The sequence below is a fragment of the Leopardus geoffroyi genome, chromosome D1, assembly GCF_018350155.1.
Source record: "Leopardus geoffroyi isolate Oge1 chromosome D1, O.geoffroyi_Oge1_pat1.0, whole genome shotgun sequence".
NCBI lineage: Eukaryota > Metazoa > Chordata > Mammalia > Carnivora > Felidae > Leopardus > Leopardus geoffroyi.
Window position 1 is genome coordinate 101,728,509 of NC_059329.1, and position 21,258 is coordinate 101,749,766.

The window sequence follows — 21,258 nt, forward strand, 5'->3', positions numbered from 1 at the left end:
ACTTTGTCATTGAGGCACATGGAATGTTTCCTTTTAAAGTGTGAAAGAAAGAACAAGTAAATAAAGGAAAGAAAATGATGAAGAATAAGAACACACTACTATATTCAACCTAATGATGTTTTTCTTCACAAGCCCAAGCATCAAAATAGCAAAAATGAAGGAGTTAACAGAATGAAGATTTACCCAAAGCTACATTTAAACGTGATGTGTGTAGGCCAAATAAGTTGGTTACAGCCTCACTTCAATGCATGTTCAAGAGGGCATCATGAAACAAACTGAGGACAATCACTGGGGGCTCTTTAGCTGTGAGAAAATTGTATGGATGTTTCCTCAATATTTGACCCCAAAATAAATAGAGACATTGTAGGATAATAACCAAAGCATAACAAAACGTGGGATATGCTTGCGCTACTCCCTGAAAACTCATTGCCCCAAATGATGACAACTGCCATGTAAATTAATTGATTGAAGTGTTTCAATTGTGTACAGTGGGAGATAACAAAATAAAACTTTTTGTCTACTGTTGATGTACCTAAAATTCAGCAAGATTAAAAGTCACAGGGCAAGTGAATTCAAATACAAAGAAAGTAGAGACGATAGTGCCTTGGACTGCAAGTAACTTGTTCTGTGAGTGTTCTGCAAGATAAGCAAACATTTCTAATAAATCTTAACTTTATAGAAGACTGATGTCTTGCAATATGAGTAGTACATGACATCAAATGTCACATAATCACAACTCAGTCAATGGTGCTTCTCTCTCTCTCTCTCTCTCTCTCTCTCTGAGGGAGTGTGGGTGGTGATCATCTCCCATACTCAGATGCTTAGTCTCAGGCCATGGTGTTTGGCAGAAATCAGTGACTTTCCAGAACATTTGAAGGTTACCACAGCTGACACTAGTGTATTTTTTGTCACTTCAAAGTTCAGAAAGTTGGAAGGTGCCCACAACTGACACTAGTATATTTTCTGTCCCTTCAAAGCACCTATGGGCAGTCCTTTGCTTTTCCATACAAGAGTCAGGTGAGGAATGCTTTGCTTCATTCTAGGTCAGGCTGCCTGCGGATATAGACCCTTTCCTCTGCTGTCTTATTGCCAGTTACATTAAATACAGTATATGACAAAAGTTTATTAATACTGTACTGTGTCAACATCCGTGCAAGCATATACAATGGCTTCCATGCAGAAAAAGATTCCATTGAGCCAATAGATAGCAGTAATTCCATTAGTGATAGTGAAAGTCAGTCTACACAATAAGCCTACTCTCCCTTGGCTCCCTCACACCAGCCATGAAGATTTTCAAAGGTAAGTGTAGGTTGATTTGTTTATTTTTCTTTATATTTTCTATTTTCCTTATTATTTTGTATTTTATTACAGTATTGTAATCATTTTTTATGTGAATACTTTGGGTTGTAGAGCAAATCATCTCAATTTCCATTATTTCTTATGGGTAAATTCACTTTGGATTGAAAACATGTTTCTGAAATGAACTATGTTCCCAAACCAAGGTTTATGAAGCAATGTAGAATTAACATGAAGCAAAGTAGAATTAAAGTGTATTTAATTATAAATCATTAAACAAGAGGGAAAATATCTCTTAACTGATGAAGGGTATCATTATCATCCATAGTGAAGATATAATGATATATGTAACAGATGAATTATATAGTATAAATAATTTAGAAGGATAATACTGAAAATTAAAATTAAATTTGCATCTTTAAAATATTTTAAGCTTTTACAAAAGCAAACAAAAATAAGAATGAATATATAGAAGGTATGAATAATAATTATATACATTTTTAATGCAGAAATCTAGACTAATCAGAAGGCATATAAAAAAACAATTTTTGAATATTTGTGAAAATTCCTAGTGGAAAAGCACAAAAATAATATAATAACATCTAAAATTTTTTTTTAACGTTTATTTATTTTTGAGACAGAGACAGAGCATGAACGAGGGAGGGGCAGAGAGAGAGGGAGACACAGAATCGGAAGCAGGCTCCAGGCTCCGAGCCATCAGCCCAGAGCCCGACGCGGGGCTGGAACTCACGGACCGCAAGATCGTGACCTGAGCAGAAGTCGGACGCTTAACCGACTGAGCCACCCAGGCGCCCCAATAACATCTAAAACATATGAAAGAGTACAAGGTTTCTTTAAAAAAATAACAAAGAATACATCTTTAATTTTTTTTTAATATTTTTATTTATTTTTGAGACAGAGAGAGACAGAGTATGAGCAGGGGAGGGGCAGAGAGAGAGGGAGACACAGAATCTGTGTCCAGGCTCTGAGCTGTCAGCACAGAGCCTGACGTGGGTCTCGAACTCACAGACTGTGAGATCATGACCTGAGCTGAAGTCAGACGCTTAACCGACTGAGCCACCCAGGTGCCCCAAAGAATACATCTTTAAAATAACATTAATTTATTAAAACAATTTATAAACTAAAATATATACTTGTATAATTCTTAGCTCTAAGGAGAAATCAAAGCCAGAATTAAATTTAAAGCATAACATAATAGGAATGATGCATTTCAAAATATATGATATGGTCCAAATCTGAAATAAAAACTTAAATAGTTATCATCACTTAATAAGAAAAACATGTAAGTTGATCAGTTAAGCATTTGATTCCAAATGTTCGAAAAATTGAATAGTAAATATAAAGATAGTTAACCATGAGATTCATAAACATAAAGGCAAAAATTGATAAAGGAAACAGGATTTATTTTTTAAAAACTCAGCTAATTCTTGAGAATCTGGGGTTGGGCATTTGCACATATGGGCAAATTACTAGCTAGTATCAGCAAAACAAAGAGAAAGTATGAAACATATAATATTAGGAATATAACGTTGGCAAACAGGTGTTCCAGATCATAGCTGAGGGTTCTGTTTCATGCTGTCATTCAGGATCTCCAGTTGACAGGTCCTCTGTCCTCAACAAAGTCACTTTGAGCATCTATCCTCAGCTACCAGATGTTGGAGGAACGATGGGGAAGCCATCCATACTTTTAAAACACCTCGGTCTGGAGCTTTCACGTATAAATTATAGTTGCACTTGATTGGTGACAACCAGTCACCAGAGTTTGTGGTGGCCTCACACTTCCGAGCAACAACCGCACCAAGAGATCTATACTGAACATATTTCCAGAATCTGAGGACCTCTCACCACCTTTACTGCTCTGCCATCATCCTAGCAATCATCTCTCTTGACCGAATTATGGAACTTCCCCCTGCCCGAGTGCCTCTACACTCCCGAGTTCAAAAACTGAAGCGGGCCTTTTAAAACACAAGTCACTTTATAGTGCACCTTAGCTTGGAGCCCTCCCACATCTTCCAATTTTTCTCAAAGTAAAAACCTTTCAACAGTTCACGCATCTTAAATAATTGGCCACTAAGGCCCTATTATGCCTCTGATTTCATAGTCCATTAATTTTCTCATTGTCCTGGGCTCCAGTGCAATGGTTTCCAATCTGTTTTGGGAACATTCTTTTTTCCTTTTTTTTTAAGTTTTATTTTATTTAGACAAAGAAAGAGAGAGAGGGCATGCACACATGGGGGAGGGGCAGAGATAGAGGCAGAGAGAGAGAGGGAGAGAGAGATTGAGAGAGAACCCCAAGTAGGCTCTGCACTGTCAGCACAGAGTCCGATACAGGGCTCAAACCCATGAACTGTGAGATTATGACCTGAGCTGAATTCAAGAGTCAGACGCTTAACCAACTGAGCCACCCAGACACCCCCGAAACATTCCTTGAATGCTTGCATTATAAGCCCTTTACACTAGCTATTCCCATACCTAGGGCACTGCCCCCCGTAACTGCGTGGCTAATGTCTAGACCACTTTCATAAGGTTTTTGCTTACTACCACCTTCTCAATTAAATTTACCCTCATTCTCATGCCTCTCAAGCCAGAGACACTCCTGTGCTCCTTTATACTACAATAATTTTTTTCTGAGTTTGTCGTACAATAACTAACATATTATATGATTCACTTGTGTATTATGATAATTGTTTATGTATGTCTCACACCACCAGAATATAAGCCTCATGAAAACAAGGATTTCTTTTTCTGTTTGGTTCGTTGATAACAAATAACGAAAACAGTGCCTAGTACATAATAGACACTCAGCTAATACTTCTTACATGAATGGGCGAACTGCTCAACTAAACAGCAATTTAGAATGCTAAGTAATAGACTAAAAGAAATATAAACAAGTTTATGTATAATATTATTGGCATTTTACAATTTGTGGAGAGAGGTGTTTTTTTTTTTAATATTTATTTAGACAGAGAACACAGAGAATGGGCAGACAGAGAGGGAGACAGAAAATCCCAAGCAGGCTCTGCACTGTCAGCGCAGAAGCCAATGTGGGGTTTGAACTCACGAACTGTGAGATCACTACCTCAGCCGAGAGTAGGACACTTAACCAACTGAGCCATGCAGGCACCCAAGAATTAGTCTGCTGTTGGAGATAACACCTATTGTAATGCCCGATGTTCTAAAACCTCCCACAAAAGACCACCAGAGTCGTGAGTCAAAGCCAAGCGGCAAGGGTCGTTTATTACAGGTTCGAACCTGGACCTCTGCGCACTCGTTGCCGGTGACGCAAAGAGGCCTCGATCAGGGTTGGTATAGCGTTTTTATAGACAGGGATAAACAGCATAGGTGAGGTTTCAAATCAAGGACATTTGTTGTTTTCTGACTGGGCATCCTTTATCTGTCCTTCGGCGGGAAGGCTCTGTGTCCTTCGGCGGGAGAGGGAAGGGGGAAGGGGAGGAATGTGTTAAGCAAGCAAGATTACAGAAGCGAAGGACGCCAGTTAGTTTGTGTACAATTACTACAATTACTCATTTCATTACATATCAGACTATATTCATTTAGGAAGGTTTACAACCCATTTTACTACACAGCGGGTTACATCCAGGAAAGGTCTCACAATGCTCATAGCAAACAGCAAGCAAAACAGACTTCTCAGCAATTGTATTTTTTATCAAAAATCCATAATAAGCAGAAAAGAGAACCTAGCTTTAAACTAAGGTAGGGCTGTCATTTGGATTGCTCCTTTCACTATAACGTCCTAACTCCATTTCTTAGTTTTAACCATGAATAGACTACATAGAGCTAAATTTCTGGGACTCCTGAGGAGCTCAGTAAGTTAAGCATCTGACTCTTGATTTTGGCTCAGGTCATGATCTCACGGTTCACGAGATCGAGACCTACGTTGCGACCTGTGCTGACAGCATGGAGACTTCTTGGGATTCTCTCTCTGTCTCTTTCTCTCTGTCTCTCTCTCAAATAAATAAATAAACTTTAAAAAAAACTACCTAGAGCTAAATTTCCAATTTGTCTTTTTTTGTGTGGAAATTGGGACAGTAGACCACCAAGGCAAATGGAAAACACAAAAGAATATTATTTGAGGTCAATTATAGTGAAACATCTGCTGGAGATCCATATTATGGAATTCTACCAGCATGACTCAAAGACACTGGTAATATGATAAAAAGAGAAAGACAGAGTTCAGTGAGAATCCTATAGATTTTCTGTCATGGAAAATGCATTTTCTGTGCCAATTTCCTCTAAAACTACCTATTTCAACACATCGGTATCTAAAAAGCATGCAATTTAACGAGGAGAACACATAAATTAAGAGATATTGGAAATGAATATGCAACACAGTTCCTCTCCTACCTCTGAAAATTAGAGCTTCTTAATGACCCCACAGGTCAAATTCTGGCCAGTGCTATGGGATTTATATTTTACCCAAGTTACTGACATCAGCATTTATCTCAGAAGAATCCCCAAATGTTTCAAGAAGAATCAATTAGAAGTGTAATCCCAGTGGAGAACATCCTTACAGGGAGAAAAACTAACGGGTAGCACTATACTCTCTCAAAATAAGTCTTTTTTGATCCGTATTTGATATTTCCCTGATTCAAACCAGTTGTCTGCAATGAATACCAGGGCAATACTTTAGGCAACGCTAAAGGCCAAATCTAAAATGCTCCGGGAACAAAACTTCTCATGAGCCGGAATTCAAGTAATCATTTTCAGAATTTCAAGATCTCTAAAATATTTTCTACATTCTTCTTTAAAAAAATCGCACAAAATAAGCACTAAGTGCAAAGCTCATGCTGTTTAATTTTCAGAACACAAATATGAAAACCGTGTCTTTCCCCTACAGGAGTTTGCACATTGATGGGATGCTGAAGACCTGGAAATAAATAATACTAGGTCTAAATGACAAATTTCCAGAAGAAAAACGCATGGAACATGAGATGCAGAAGACATTGACAACAGTACCTGATATACACAATAATCAATAAGTATATGTCAAACATCCAAATGACTAAATAACATATTTAATTTATTGTTTCTATCATGTGTCTCGTGTTCAGAAAAGCTTCCTAGCACGGAGTCTAAAATCGAACTCGGAGCACTCTTGCCTCAAATGTAATGAGGAAAAGGCACCTGACAGATAATATTTGGTAGTCCATGAGATGGGCGTCCCTAATCATTCATATTTTGCAGTGGAATAAGCTGATCCCTTAAGCATACCCACCTGAAAAATAAATACTAAAACTGGGATCTACACTCGGGTCTCAATAACTTCCAAATTAAACCTTTTCCCGCTACGATATTCTGTCACAACATGAGAGACATTTTTTCAGGCAAGTTGAAGACAATATTTTCTTGGGATAGCTGGTGATGAGAAAGCAGCACGGAATTGTCGTTCCCCCTACCTTAAGGAGCGCCTGAATTTCTGCCCTGAGTCAATAATCAGGGCTTTCTTGGTGAGCTCAAGGGATAAGGAGCGTGAAGAGAGTATATTCTTTCCCAGGTTTGGAACTTTCCTGGTCTCAGCAAATGCCTGTTGTGAGTTTCACCCAACATGCTCCTCGCCTGAGCAGCTGTGAAGGCTTTTCTGTCTATAAGCTGTTCCACAAATGTGTAATTATGGATGGATCGCAAGGAAGAGGCATTGTTACCAAGATTGCTCAGAATTAGTTCCCCTTAAGTCCTTTCACTGTGATGTAGCATTCACTTCTATCTGTCTCTAGTGAATGACAATGCACATGTAATGTGCCATCATTCCTACCTGGTGCCAATAAATTTACAATCTTAGTTTCTGCTCGGAAAGAATTCCTCTCAATGGGCTTGTAGCAGGGCATTTATGATAAAGAACTTGAATACGACTTTACTAAACCAAAGTAACCATCTATTATTTTTTTTTTCAACGTTTATTTTTGGGACAGAGAGAGACAGAGCATGAACGGGGGAGGGGCAGAGAGAGAGGGAGACACAGAATCGGAAACAGGCTCCAGGCTCTGAGCCATCAGCCCAGAGCCTGACGCGGGCTCGAAGTCACGGACCGCGAGATCGTGACCTGGCCGAAGTCGGACGCTTAACCGAATGCGCCACCCAGGCGCCCCTGTAACCATCTATTATTAAAGGGTAGGATGGGAGGAGAAGAAAGTATCACAGACAAAAATGTATAATTAACCAGGGAGACAGGGAAAGGCAGAAGGATCTTACTCTTTGAAAAAACATGACTTGGGCCTCATGTCTTTATCAGACACGTTGCTAAGGTCGTAAAGGTACAAAGATGAAAAGACATGGTCTCTTCCTTTAAGAACGTCCTAGAATAAGGGCACCTGGGTGGCTCAGTCGGTGAAGCTGCCGACTTTGGCTCAGGTCAGGATCTCACAGTTCGTGGGTTCGAGCCCCGCATCGGGCTCTGACAGCTTGGAGACTGGAGCCTGCTTCGAATTCCGTGTCTCCCTCTCTCTCTGTTCCTCCCCTGCTCATGCTCTGTCTCTCTCACTCCTTCAAAAAAAATAAAATAAAATAAAATAAAAACATTAATAAGAACTTTCTAGAATAGTGGGAGAAACAGGTGTACACTAAGCATGTGATTATGGTACCATGCCGTAATGGTGCTGATAGAATTGTAAACTCATGGCTGAACTATAATGTGGTACCTACACAGCCTGAATGTATTAGGGAAGAATGGCTAGAAGAGGTAATTCTTCAGCTAAGTCTTAAATTGTAAGGGTAGAGGAAATTCGGAGGAAATCCGGGGCTGGAAGAAGAAAAGTCGGTTATGTGTTCCATAAGATGATCTTTGCTAACTCAAAACAACAATAATTGAAAACCTAACCCAACAAAAACTTGATGAATCAACTACTACTTCTCATTCTGTCTAACCTGCGAGATTATTGCCACATATCACATGGCAACAACCCAAACGTGGACACAAAAACAGTGTTGCAGTCTGTTTGCCTTGTCAACTCTGGGAGTCCACAGTGCCATCCAGTAAATAGGGGGGCCACTTTTCCGGGATCAACGTTTCCTATTGTTTCTCCCATTTATTAAGCTTCAGCCACATGGCTTTTCCTTCCGTGGCTTCAACATAGGCTTTATTCTGAAACTCTCTACTTGCCAGTGACTCTCCCGGTGGTAGTTCCCAGATCTGTCTCGGTTTGCCTTCTTCTGACCAATGAGAGCTCGATTCAAAGTGTCACCTTCTCCAAGAGTCCGTTCCCCTCCGCTGAAATTGACACATCAGCACCACCCTCACTTGCGATGATCCCGAGCCATTGTCTTTCCGATTGCCTCACTTTACCTTCTCCATAACACTAATACTTGAAATATTTGATTATCAGTTTGTGTGGATACTTTGCCATCAAAATAGCCCACCTGGAAAACATAATAAAGGACTTTTTCTGTTGCATCTCTCAATTGTAACATATGGTCCAGTAATCAACACAGAATCCAACAGAGGTTTAAAATGCGTGCAACATTTTAAACCAAGAGTAGCAACCACAGTCTCCAGATAACAGTTCTGCAACATGTGTGGAGAGAAACGAGTACAGAATCCAATAAGGGGAGACAGAAAGCTTCCAGGGAGAAAATGTGTAAAGTATAGGTCAGCTATTCATTTGTCCCTATAAGAGGTGCTTTATAGTTCCGTGGAAGTTTGGGGAAAAATAAATACACACACACACACACACACACACACACACACACACACACGAGCAGGTAGCAAGTATAGTGACTCTGAAAATCAACTAATTGTGCAAGAAGAGAATTATATTCATAGCATTACTCATAGTGTTGGTAATTGGTGTTCGTAATGTTCACAGTATTACTCATCTTATGATTCAGGTATTACTAATAACATATTTGTAGTATTTTATATTTTTTAATGTTTATTTGTTTTTGAGAGAGAGACAGAGCACGAGCATGGGAGGGGCAGAGAGGGAGACACAGAATCCGAAGCAGGTGCCAGGCTCTGAGCTGTCAGCACAGAGTCCCATATGGGGCTCAAACTCACAAACCCTGAGATCATGATCTGAGCCAAAGTCGGACACTTAACCGACTGAGCCACCCAGACACCCTGTATTTGTAGTATTTTAACAATAAAATATCAATTTAAGAAAAATTCAAATGTGACCCTGTTATAAATATGAGGAGACAGAACTGATAGGGATGCTGTGTTTGGTGGAAGACTTTTAATACTTTATCTTTAGTAAAAAGATGCCAGTGAATTGTATGTGCGTTCAAAAATCAATAAAAATAGCCATATAAACATATAATTTAAAATAAGTTACCATATAAAATAACAAGATGATGTTGTCTATGGGAAGATGGGGTGAGGAGGAAGTAACACAGGAATTCATATAACCCTATAATATTATTTGACTTTTAAAAAAGCATATATGCTTTATATGAGTAATTTTAAACAATAATTACAATAATTTTAACTACAAACATGCGTATATGTAAAAACAGAAAATCCTAGAAAAATAAAATCTCAAATGTGATTTATTTTATGCATTCACGAGTTTGAATTTTGTGTAATTAATATTGTATCTGTAAGACGAGGCTACTTGTTGACATTGTAACAAGCAATTCAATATAATATAGTAGCTTATAACAAAGGGAACTTCACACCCATTCTGTATTTCTGTTGTGAGTTGGTGGAGGGCACTTTCCGTGTTTCCTCACTCAAGAACCCATGTTTAAAACTTACATTGTAAATATTGCTGGTCACCCTGGCAAACAAAACAAAACAAAACAAAACAAAACAAAACCGCTGAAAGATTTTCTCACAATTGAATGCTCAACTGAGAAGGGCCACATATGAATTCTAATAAATTCTAATAAAACTCATGGTCCAGAAATAGTCACACCCTTCTACCTAAATCCAAAACAGAGATATGTAATGCTACCATGTGTACAATAAAGCAAAGAAATTGAAATAACTAGTAAGAAAAATGAATGGCAAGTACAAACACACAGACTTTTGTCATGGAAATTGTACTATTTGTGCTTGGACTTTTAAAAAATTATTAAAACTGTTGAAAATGTAATGTTCCCCCTTTGCTGTACCCTATTTCTCATTCCATCATCAATTCCATCCTGTAACTTCAGAAAAAAAGGTTGAGAAAGAATTGGGACCCCAAAGAATAGTGATAGCTCTTAAGAAAATCTTTTTTTTCTTATCAACTCTTTGGTTAATGCCTCTTTCACGTCTTTATTCCTAAGGCTATAAATCATGGGGTTCAACATGGGAATTACCGTTGTATAAAATACAGCAACCATTTTTCCCTGTTCCACAGATTCCTTTGAAGGGGGTCTAAGATACATGAAGAAAAGAGTTGCATAGAATATGGTGACAGCTATCAGATGGGAGCCACAGGTGGAAAAAGCTTTGTGCCTGCCTTCTGTGGAACGAATCCTCAGGATAGCAGGAAAAATATAAAGGTAGGAAATCAGGATGATGAGGAGAGAAAAGGAGAGGTTACATCCAGCCACAACAAACATGGACAGCTCTTTGTTGGAAGTGTCAGAACAAGCCAGCTTAATCAGTGGTGGGTCAGCACAGTAGAAGTGGTTAATTTCATTGGGGCCACAGAAGGCTAGGTTGTAAGTCCACATGGTTTCCATGAGGCCAGTGAGCGCTCCATACACATAAGGCCCGGTGATGAGGGATGTGCACACACTCTTGGACATCTTGCTGCCATAAAGCAGAGGGTTGCAGATGGCCATGTACCGATCAAAGGCCATCACAGCCAGGATGTAGATCTCCACGTGGACCAAGGCAATAAAAAAGTAACACTGCACCAGACATGCAGGGTAAGAAATAGTTTTCTTCTCCGACACGAAAATCTCCAGCATCTTTGGAGTCACATTGGAAGAGAAACACAGATCCACAAAGGATAAGTGGCTCAGAAAAAAGTACATGGGTTTGTGCAGCCGGGCATTGACCTGGATGAGTACAATCATGCCAAGATTCCCTGCGACTGTGGCCGTGTAAATGGCCAGAAACAGCAGGAAGAGGAGAATCTGTAATTCCAGGTGACTGGTCAGTCCAAGAAGAATGAATTCATTCACTGAGGTGAAATTTCTTCTCATAATTTCCTTCAACGGGACATGAGAACTTTGGGTCAGTACAGAACGTTTTTTAAAGGTAAAAAAAAATAATATTTTCTTAGAACGACATTTTGGATTTTTTTACATGCTTTTTCTCTCCCTTTCTATGACTTTTGGCCCCAGGAGACACTAGAAATAGTGGTTTAATTGAAACAGTATCCAATTAAATGTTAGCAAACACACTTAAACCTCCGGGTCCCAGTCACTAGCGGTCTTTAAGTCTTTTTCTTTGATAAATATCCCTCTTGTTTCTCTTTGTCCATTTACCTTTTTGGTTTCTGTCAAGACATTTCTTACCCATCTGCATTTCTACTTTGTCTGTTTTCAATATTTTACTTCACTTCACATCAATTTTTTTTCATCCCAGATTTTGCTAACCAATGCCAATAAACAAGCATCTACCACGTATCTAAATGAATATACCCAATAATATAATTAGTGGTTAAGAACTTTGTAGCAGCAGTTCTTTTCCTGATAGCAATTATTTTTCCTGACGATGCCGCCTCAAGTCCTTAGGTTCTTTGTAAAAGATAACTAAGGGCTAAATTTAAATATGCCTCTTCATTCATTCTTTGTAAGATAGAAGAAATCGACACTTCCCATTTTAGAATGACTAGATTCTAGCTGGAGGGAAAGATGGAAGGAAAGAGAAACCTTTGAAAAGCTGAGTGATGATAAAATGTTTTACCACGTGTGGTTACTGACATAACGCGCAGGCAAGCTTTCAAAAAGTCTTTTAGCATTTTTACAGGCAATCCGATAGGTTTGGAGAGGCTAATTTTTCAGTCCATCAGATCTGAACTGGACCAGAGAATGACTTGGTCCGGTATGTTCGTCTACGTTTGAGAAAACAGACGGGAGAGCAAAACGAGAGCCCCGAGCCACAGACAGATTTGACAAAGCCTGGGCGGCAGCAGTACCCACCCCACACCCATGTCAGTTACTTCTAGGAGCCATAGTTGATCTTTATGCAACCGTGCTAAGACAAAACAAGCAAAACAACCGCAAAACTTCCCTTCTCGTTGTTTATTCTCAGACTACATTTTCTACGCTCAAAGAGCAGATCGTAGGCAAGAGAATGTGATGAAAGAGAAGTGTGCAATTGTTCGCCATCCCCTTACACCATAGGCTAGCCCTTCCCTCCCTCCTTTCTGCCTCCCGCTGGCAGCTCCTGTGGACACAGTGCGATGCTACCTTGGATCACAGGGATGAGCTGGCAGAAAAGTGAGTAAGTCACAACGACTGAATCGTTGACGGAGCTGAACCGACATACCAGCTCAGAACTTTATATGAAAGAGAAGTAAACTTCTAACTTAACTATTGTTTTGTTTCGCCCTTGCGGGAAGGGAAATCATTATCCAACTAATCTAAACTTCCAGGATGGCTGTAAGTCTCTGTAGAACTCGTCCTGATCTTCAGATTTGCCTTTACCATGGCTTCTTTCCTATAGGTTTTCAAGATACAGGCAATCTAGAATCAATACTCTTGGTGGGCCAAACAGTTAAAATCTGCGACAAACACATGGGGCACCTGGGTGGCTCAGTAGTTAAGCGGCCGACTTCGGCCCAGGCCATGATCTCACAGTGTGTGGGTCTGAGCCCCACTCAGGCTCTGTGCTGGCAGCTCAGAGCCGGGAGCCTGCTTCTGATTCTGTGTCTCCCTCTCTCTCTGCCCCTTCCCCACTCATGCTCGCTCATTCTCTCTCTCTCTCAAAATTAAATAAACACTAATTTTTTTTTTTAATTTGTGACAAGCACAAACCCCTCATGAGATGGAATCTCAATCATTGCTAGTTTGATCCTAATTCATTAAAAAAATTCTCCCTTCCACCTTAAAAAAAAATCTAGTGATTAAGCTATAACTAGAAGAGAAATATAGATCCCCAGACAAAGATATATGTAATCTTGGATTTTATTTCCCACTCAGTCAAGAAGGTTCCTCTTGAAAAGAAGAAAGTTTTATCTATGTCAGATAAAACTCTGCAGTGATGATTATTAGTTAGAATTTAATTAATTCCTCAGAGATTATTCCCAAAGACAAAGTTATGACTTAAAAATTGTGATGACAGTGTTTAAATAATCGCAGCATAATCCTCTTGAGACCTTTTAAACATGCCGTAAACCTTTTTCCATCCATTCTATGTTCACACACACACACACACACACACACACACACACTGCAACTCTCTGTAATGCGGGGGAGAGATAATACAAAAATGGTTTAAAAATAAAATTTAACCATTAGTCATATTTATTCTTTAAATTCTCCTCCTCTACCCTAACCACAGAGCATTTTTCCAGGGGCTATTTTATAGCACTTAATCCCCAGCTTCATAACATATCTCTGTTTTTTTCATGCTCTGTCTCTCTCTGTCCCAAAAATGAATAAACGTTGAAAAAAAACATATCTCTGTTTTTGTTTGTTTGTTTGTTTGTTTGTTTGTGTTTCGTTTTTGTTTTTGTTTTCTTACCCACTAGTATTTCTCACCTTTATCTCTTCTTTCCTGGAATGACCTCAAGAACTCCATATTATCCTGAGCAATTCACCTTTTGCTGGCTCTTATCCTCTAGCTCAGCTCTAGACCAATTGTTGCCTAGTGAACAAACTAAGATGTTTTGAAAAACTAAAAAGCTTTCTGTATAATAGGAACCATCATCTGTCCAAAAATTGTTATTTAGTAGATGGATGGGGTGTCTCAAGATCTTTTTCTTATCTCCTCCTAGAGAGCACTGAAACATCATGTTGCACCCTTCTGTGTGCTCATGCCCTTTTCTTTCCTTCTGCCTTCCTTAAAAATAACCTAAGGTATATTTATGCTTTGCAAACCTTTAAAAATTATTTTGCGCTAAAATGTTTCCAGTATCCTTAATACTTGTGTTCATCTCGCAGGTTTTGCAACTAGCAGATTCGATATGAAAAAGTACAACTGTGCTGGCCCATTAGCTCGGTGATTACAGATATCTTGACCTTCATAAGTCTCAGTTTTCTCACATTTAAAATGTTGCTGCAGGATTTTTCTCTGACGAGTTTAAAACTTACAGTGTATGTAGATATCTGACCATGTGTGAGGCATATAAAACTATCACAAGAAATTCGTAGCGTCTACCTTCCCTTTGTTTAATATTTAGAAGAATAAAAAATACCCAGATTATGAGCATTGGTGTTGGTCATATGACCGGCTCTGATTTTTGTCTAGGTAGCCATGTACCCATTTCCAACCACACATCGATTCCTACCAAATAAGAAATTGGATTCCACGTATACATAGTAACACCTTGGCTCATTCCTAACACACAAAATAGACAGCCCTACCTATAAGGAAGTAGGAAAACCAATGCACCTTCAAAAATCAGTGAGGGAAATTGTTGCTTGTGTTTATAAGGGTGATTATTTTTCCCTATGGTATTAAATCAAGATGAAGCAATCAATTCTGTCAATTAAAACTTTCCTGAAGACACAGCTTAAGAACTGTTAACATGGGAATTAGGGATGGCTTAAACTTCTCTCCTGTGTCTTCTTCATCTCTGTCAGTAATGATCTTACTGACTGCTTGCCATGCCTTGCTGGGCCCATCCCCCTCACTGCCTCCATCACTCAGCAGAAAGAGCTGCATTCTAAAGAATTTCTTTCTTTTAAAAAAAAAAACATTTGGGGCGCCTGGGTGGCGCAGTCGGTTAAGCGTCTGACTTCAGCCAGGTCACAATCTCACGGTCCGTGAGTTCGAGCCCCGAGTCAGGCTCTGGGCTGATGGCTCAGAGCCTGGAGCCTGTTTCCGATTGTGTGTCTCCCTCTCTCTCTGCCCCTCCCCCGTTCATGCTCTCTCTCTGTCCCAAAAATAAATAAACGTTGAAAAAAAACCATTTATTTATTATTGAGAGACATAGACAGACAGAGCATGAGCATGGGAGGGCAGAGAGAGGGGGAGCCACAGAATCTGAGGCAGGCTCCAGGCTCTGAGCTGTCAGCACAGAGCCCGACGCAGGACTCGAACTCACAAGCCGCGAGATCATGACCTGAGCCGAAGTCGGATGCTTTACCAACTGAGCCACCCACGCACCCCCTTAAAGAATTTCTATTTCACTAGTCCACCAACGTGACACAAGCAAACTCTACCATATAGTATTATTGCAGTGATCATACATTCACTTGATAAAAAGGGATCGTATTTTACGAGTGACTGGGTGGTTAAGTTGGTTAAGTGTCCGACTTCTGCTCAGGTCATGGTCTCACCGTTCATGGGTTCAAGCCCCGCGTTGGCCTTTTTGCTGACAGCTCAGAGCCTGGAGCTCCTTCGGAGTCTATGTGTCCCTCTCTCTCTGTCCCTCCCCTGTTTGTGCTCTCTCAAAAATAAATAAACGTTAAAAAAAAATTAAAAACTTTTTTTTTAAAAGGGGAGTATTTTAGTCCTTTATTTTACTTGTTTTCTATTGTTTTGTTTTTAGAAAAGGCCAAGAGGAAATGAAAGCAATTGGAGACCCCTACATTATCCACATGATTGACAGTGTTTCCAACTCCTTATTTTTCTAGGCCATGGTGTACTTTGTACAGCTGTTGAATTTCTTAGTGGTTAAGGGTTTTTAATATATTTGATTAATAAAGTACCTAACCTTCATTAAATTTGACATACTGAACTCCTTTTTTCATATAAGATTTTGTCAAAAACTCACTTAAAAATCTCAGGCTAATATTATTTAAAAAAATTTTTTTCATGTTTATTTATTTTTGAGAGAGAGACAGAGTGCAAGCAGGGGAGGGGCAGAGAGAGGGAGAGACACAGAATCTGAAGCAGGCTCTGAGCTGTCAGTATAGAGCCCCACATGGGGCTCGAACTCACAGACCGTGAGATCATGACTTGAGCCCAAAGTCAGATGCTCAACCGACTGAGCCACCCAGGTGCCCCTCGAGTTAATATTCTTAAACCCATTTTACAGTTGAAGGAACTGGGCCTTAGAAAAGACAATCACTTTTCTAAAAATCAAAGACCTACTAAGAAGAGAAAGCAGTTCTGACTACAAATTTGTCTTTAGCCACTAACATTCACGGTTTTCCTCACAGTTCATCTCATCTCATGAAGTGGATTAAACATCATCTCACTTTATGAACAGATTAAACATCTATAAGAATACCTCAAAACTTCCCATGTTTTCTAGTTTCAGGAAGCATTTTCTAATAAAAATGTATTACCACATTTAGCTAGAAAGAGAATCAAGTAAAGTGGGCTTAGTTTCACACAGGAATTTTTTTTTTTTTTACACAGGCTGGCCCTTTAGTGCCAGGAGAGTTACCTTCTTTTGATTCCTTCATCTTTAAAATGTATGAGTATAGGGGCACCTGGGTGGCTCAGTTGGTTGAGCATCCGACTTCGGCTCAGGTCATGATCTCACGGTCTGTGAGTTCGAGCCCCGCGTTGGGCTCTATGACAACAGCGTAGAGTCTGGAGCTTGCTTCGGATTCTGTGTCTCCCTCTCTCTCTGACCCTCCCCCGTTCATTCTCTGTCTTTCTCTGTCTCAAAAATAAATAAACATTAAAAAATTAAAAAAAAAAGAAGTTATATTCCCTTCATACCACTACTCAGGTTAAGAAGTGTTCATGGTTCTCCATCTACACCAAATTAGATCTAAGTATGTTAGCAAAACTTTTCTTCTCTCCTCATCTGATCCAGTTTGCTATTCAGTATCATCTTTTCCCATTTTCCTCTCTGTGATTGGTGTCCCAGGCACAACCAAGTTATTCTTCTGGATCAGTTGATTCCTTCTTCAGAAAGCGCCTTTCCTTCATCCTTTGCCCTTTGAAATTCCATTCAACTTGCAAAGCTCAGCTCAACGATTACTTCCTCTGGGAGAACTACCTCGAAAGCCTTAAGCAAAATTAATATTTTTTTTCCTTGGTGCCCAGAAAACAATTAAAAACAAATACTTCAACTGTTTCTCTTACCCAAGCAAGTCCTCTGGTAAAATAGTTGTGGAATTTTCTCCATAAATACTACTCTTCATAGGCACTGGGTATATGTTTAATTACTTTTAAAACCTAGGTGCCTTGCCTTTGATAGACCTTAAAAACTTCGTGTTGAGCTGAGTTAAATGAACATGTGGCCACAAACATACAAAGATATTTCTGTCAGTTAAGCAAGAGACAATTTGTCCTCAACATAGTCTTGCCTCTGTGAAACCGGCTGTCATTAAGGTCATTAAATAGAGCAAGTCTTAGGAAAAAAAAATCATTTTATTATAATAGATCTCCCAACTCAAGATCCTCAGAACAAGCAAAGATTTTAAATGTATTACAATCCCCAATTCAATGGATACTTTTACATGCGTTCTGAGTTCTTAAGCTCATTCATCAGAGCATCACATTATTTCTTAAGTGTTCCTTAACATTCATGAAAATTAATTCAACAATGAAAATGCCACTGGACACATACTTGTAGGATATGAGGCAGAAAAGATTTATAAAGAGAGGAATCAGTCTTCAAAGCCAAAGATTTGGAGTAAGTCACTTACCTAGCTACCATTCTTTTTTTTTTTTTTTTTCAACGTTTATTTATTTTTGGGACAGAGAGAGACAGAGCATGAACGGGGGAGGGGCAGAGAGAGAGGGAGACACAGAATCGGAAACAGGCTCCAGGCTCTGAGCCATCAGCCCAGAGCCTGACGTGGGGCTCGAACTCACGGACCGCGAGATCATGAACTGGCTGAAGTCGGACGCTTAACCGACTGCGCCACCCAGGCGCCCCACCTAGCTACCATTCTTGACTCTTGATTGGACATTATTCGGACACTTACTTTACAAAATTTTTATTCTGTATGTATGCATTTATTTAAAAAATTTAAATGTTTATTTATTTTGAGAGAGAGAAAGAGACAGGGAGACAGACAGAGTGAGAGCAGGGGAAGGGCAGAGAGAGAGGGAGACGCAGAATCTGAAGCAGGCTTCAGGCTCTGAGCTGTCCGCATAAAGCCTGATGTAGGGCTTGAACCCACAAACTGTGAGATCATGACCTGAGCTGAAGTTGGACGCTTAACCGACTGAGCCACCCAGGCGCCCCAATTATGTTATTCGTATAAGGAACCACTTTCTCTCAAGAAAGGCAAACCAAAAAAAAAGCATGTTTTTTCTTAATTTTTTAAAGAAAACATGGCTTTTACATTACATAATAACATAATCAATATAAGTCTTTCAAATTATTCATCTGGTGATTTTTCAAGCTATGAATAACAGATTTATGTAGTAATTTCATCATATTTTCAAATATCATATTCTTTCTCTTGCTCTTTCTTATTTGGTGGTTCAAAACAAGAGTCATGACATATAAGAGAGACACTGTTTTAATTTTGCTACTCATTTTTTCGAGGAGGTGTCATTACCCAACTACATTCGTAAGATTAGATTCAAAAACAGAGAGGTTTATGTGGTTGACAATGACTGGAAAGATTGAAAATTTGTTGGCAAAAGTGAAAACTTGACACTCCCATATACTCCTAAGCATGTTCTGGAGTCTCCATATGATTTATGGTAAAATCTAATTTTTACTGTTACAGTAGCTCCAGAGTGGCAGGATGTGATGATAATGTTCCATGTGGCCAGCTCTTGAGAAAACAAGTCTGATGTGACACAACTCTGTATGAAATCTAACATACAGGCAATGGCCGCCACGTAACAGAACACTTTGGACCCAATATCGTTAACTACGTGAAAAGCAAATGGTCGGGTCATATGGGTGGGATTGTCACAGACAGCATCAGGGACAAAACATTGAGTTAACACCAAGGTGATCATGTGACCAAGGTGACACTGTTCAAATAAATTGATCAACGACAAGACTTTTTCAACAAAAAAAAAATTAACCAAAATGTGTGGCGTTGGCAGATGGGTGAAAAATGGTATGAGCAGGTGATCCACAGAGTTAGGCTCAAGTTTTCCACAAGAAAGAGACACAAATAGACAAGACAAGACAAGACAAAGAACAGTTGGCAACACTGGACAACTGGTCAACCTCAGGAAGCTAAATTTCTTCCTTCTCGTCTGATTTACCCTGAACATTTCAAGAGAAATTCTGTTTAAGAAAATAAAAATAGACCAATTATGCGTGAATAAATTATACACAATTAAGATTCCATCAGTGCACCTCATATGTGTTCCAATTCCCATCACCTTATACAACTAATGTAATTTCCAATTTGTAAACATTCGCTAATATCTATCTATCTATCATCTGTTTATTACCTATTTGGCTCTTAAGGGAGCATAGACTATGTACCAGGCTAAGCAATAGAAAAATAACTGCTTTCAAATTTTATATCTGACTTTGTGGCATTTACAAGATTATGGAGAACACAGACGTTAATTAATTAACCAAAACTATAAGGGTCGTGTATATAAAGAATGATAAATGTAATAACAGAAAAATACAGAAAGCTATGAGAGGAAACAAAGTCTTGAATAGGTAAAGTAACTTTATAGTTAATAATAAAAATCAGGGGCTCCTGGGTGGCTCAGTCGGTTAAGCGTCCGACTTCAGCTCAGGTCGTCATCTCGCGGTCCGTGAGTTCAAGCCCCGCGTCGGGCTCTGGGCTGATGGCTCAGACCCTGGAGCCTGCTTCGGATTTTGTGTCTCCCTCTCTCTCTCTCTGCCCCTCCCCCATTCATGCTCTGTCTCTCTCTGTCTCAAAAATAAATAAATGTTAAAAAATTTTTTTTAAATAATAATAAAAATCAGTTCACTTTTATTGAGTGAATATTATGTATCATGCATTGTACTAAGTACTTTATAGGTATTTTTAAAATGTTTTTATCTGAGTATAGTTGACACACAATGTTACCTTAGTTTCAAGTGTACAACAAATATATTAATCCATTTTTTTATGCAGGTTCTTTATGAGAAAATACCATATACATTTATCTTACAGAGGAGAAAATGAGGCAGAGAGGCTAAGTAACTCGCTCACTAAGTCTGATTCCAAAGTTTATGTTCTTAACTATTAATTTAGCTGATAAACGATGGAATCAGGGTCTGTCTACAAAGCTCACTTTATTGAACTGATTGAATTTGTCTATACCTTATAAAATAGGATGTCTTTTCATAGTAGATTATATTATTCAGTGTGCATTCAGCTGTCAATTACCTGATCAACAATATTTTGAGGATACAGAAAATGATAGTTTTGCTTCTTACATGACTTTCCCCTTCAAAAACCTGTAGTGAGAAAAGAGAGCATCCAACTGGAGTTCTGCTCAGGTCATGATCCCAGGGTCATGAGATTGAGCCCTGAATAGTTCCCCATGCTGGGTGTGGAGCATGCTTAAGATTCTTTCTCTCCCTCTGCCTTCCTCCCAACTCGTCTGAGCAACCTCTCTCTCTCTCTCTCTCTCAAAAAAAAAAAAAAAAAAAAAACAGTATTGAGAAAAAAGCAGGGGTGGGAGTGTTCCAGGCTGGCTCAGTTGGTAGAGCATGCAACTCTTGATCTCAGGGTTGTAATTTCAAGCCCCACACTGGGTGTAGAGATTACTTAATTTTTTAAAAAAATGTATGTCATAGAAGGAAAAGGAAATGATAAATGTTGAAGCCAGACACATTTGGGCTTCTCAGCTATGTGATTTTCGGTAAGCAATTAATCTGTGGGTCTCTACTCATCTTTAAAATGGGGATAACAGCGCCTGGGTGGCTCAGTCGGTTAAAAGTCCGACTTTGACTCACGTAATGATCTCAAGGTTCCACATCGGGCTCTGTGCTGACAGCTCGGAGCCTGTTTTGGATTGTGTCTCCCTCTCTCTCTACCTCTCCCCGACTCACACTCCATCTCTCTTTCTCTCCCTCTCTCTCTCTCTCT

The 21,258-nt window shown here is 39.3% G+C and overlaps 1 protein-coding gene across 1 annotated transcript; it reads right to left on the minus strand.

The window, feature by feature from the left end:
- Positions 1–10,476: 10,476 nt before the first annotated feature.
- LOC123602689 (olfactory receptor 5M8) lies at positions 10,477–11,415 on the minus strand. The gene has a single exon (XM_045487153.1). It carries the CDS (start codon positions 11,410–11,412, stop codon positions 10,477–10,479), a length of 936 nt encoding a protein of 311 aa, XP_045343109.1. The 5' UTR covers positions 11,413–11,415.
- Between the last annotated feature and the right edge of the window lie 9,843 nt (positions 11,416–21,258).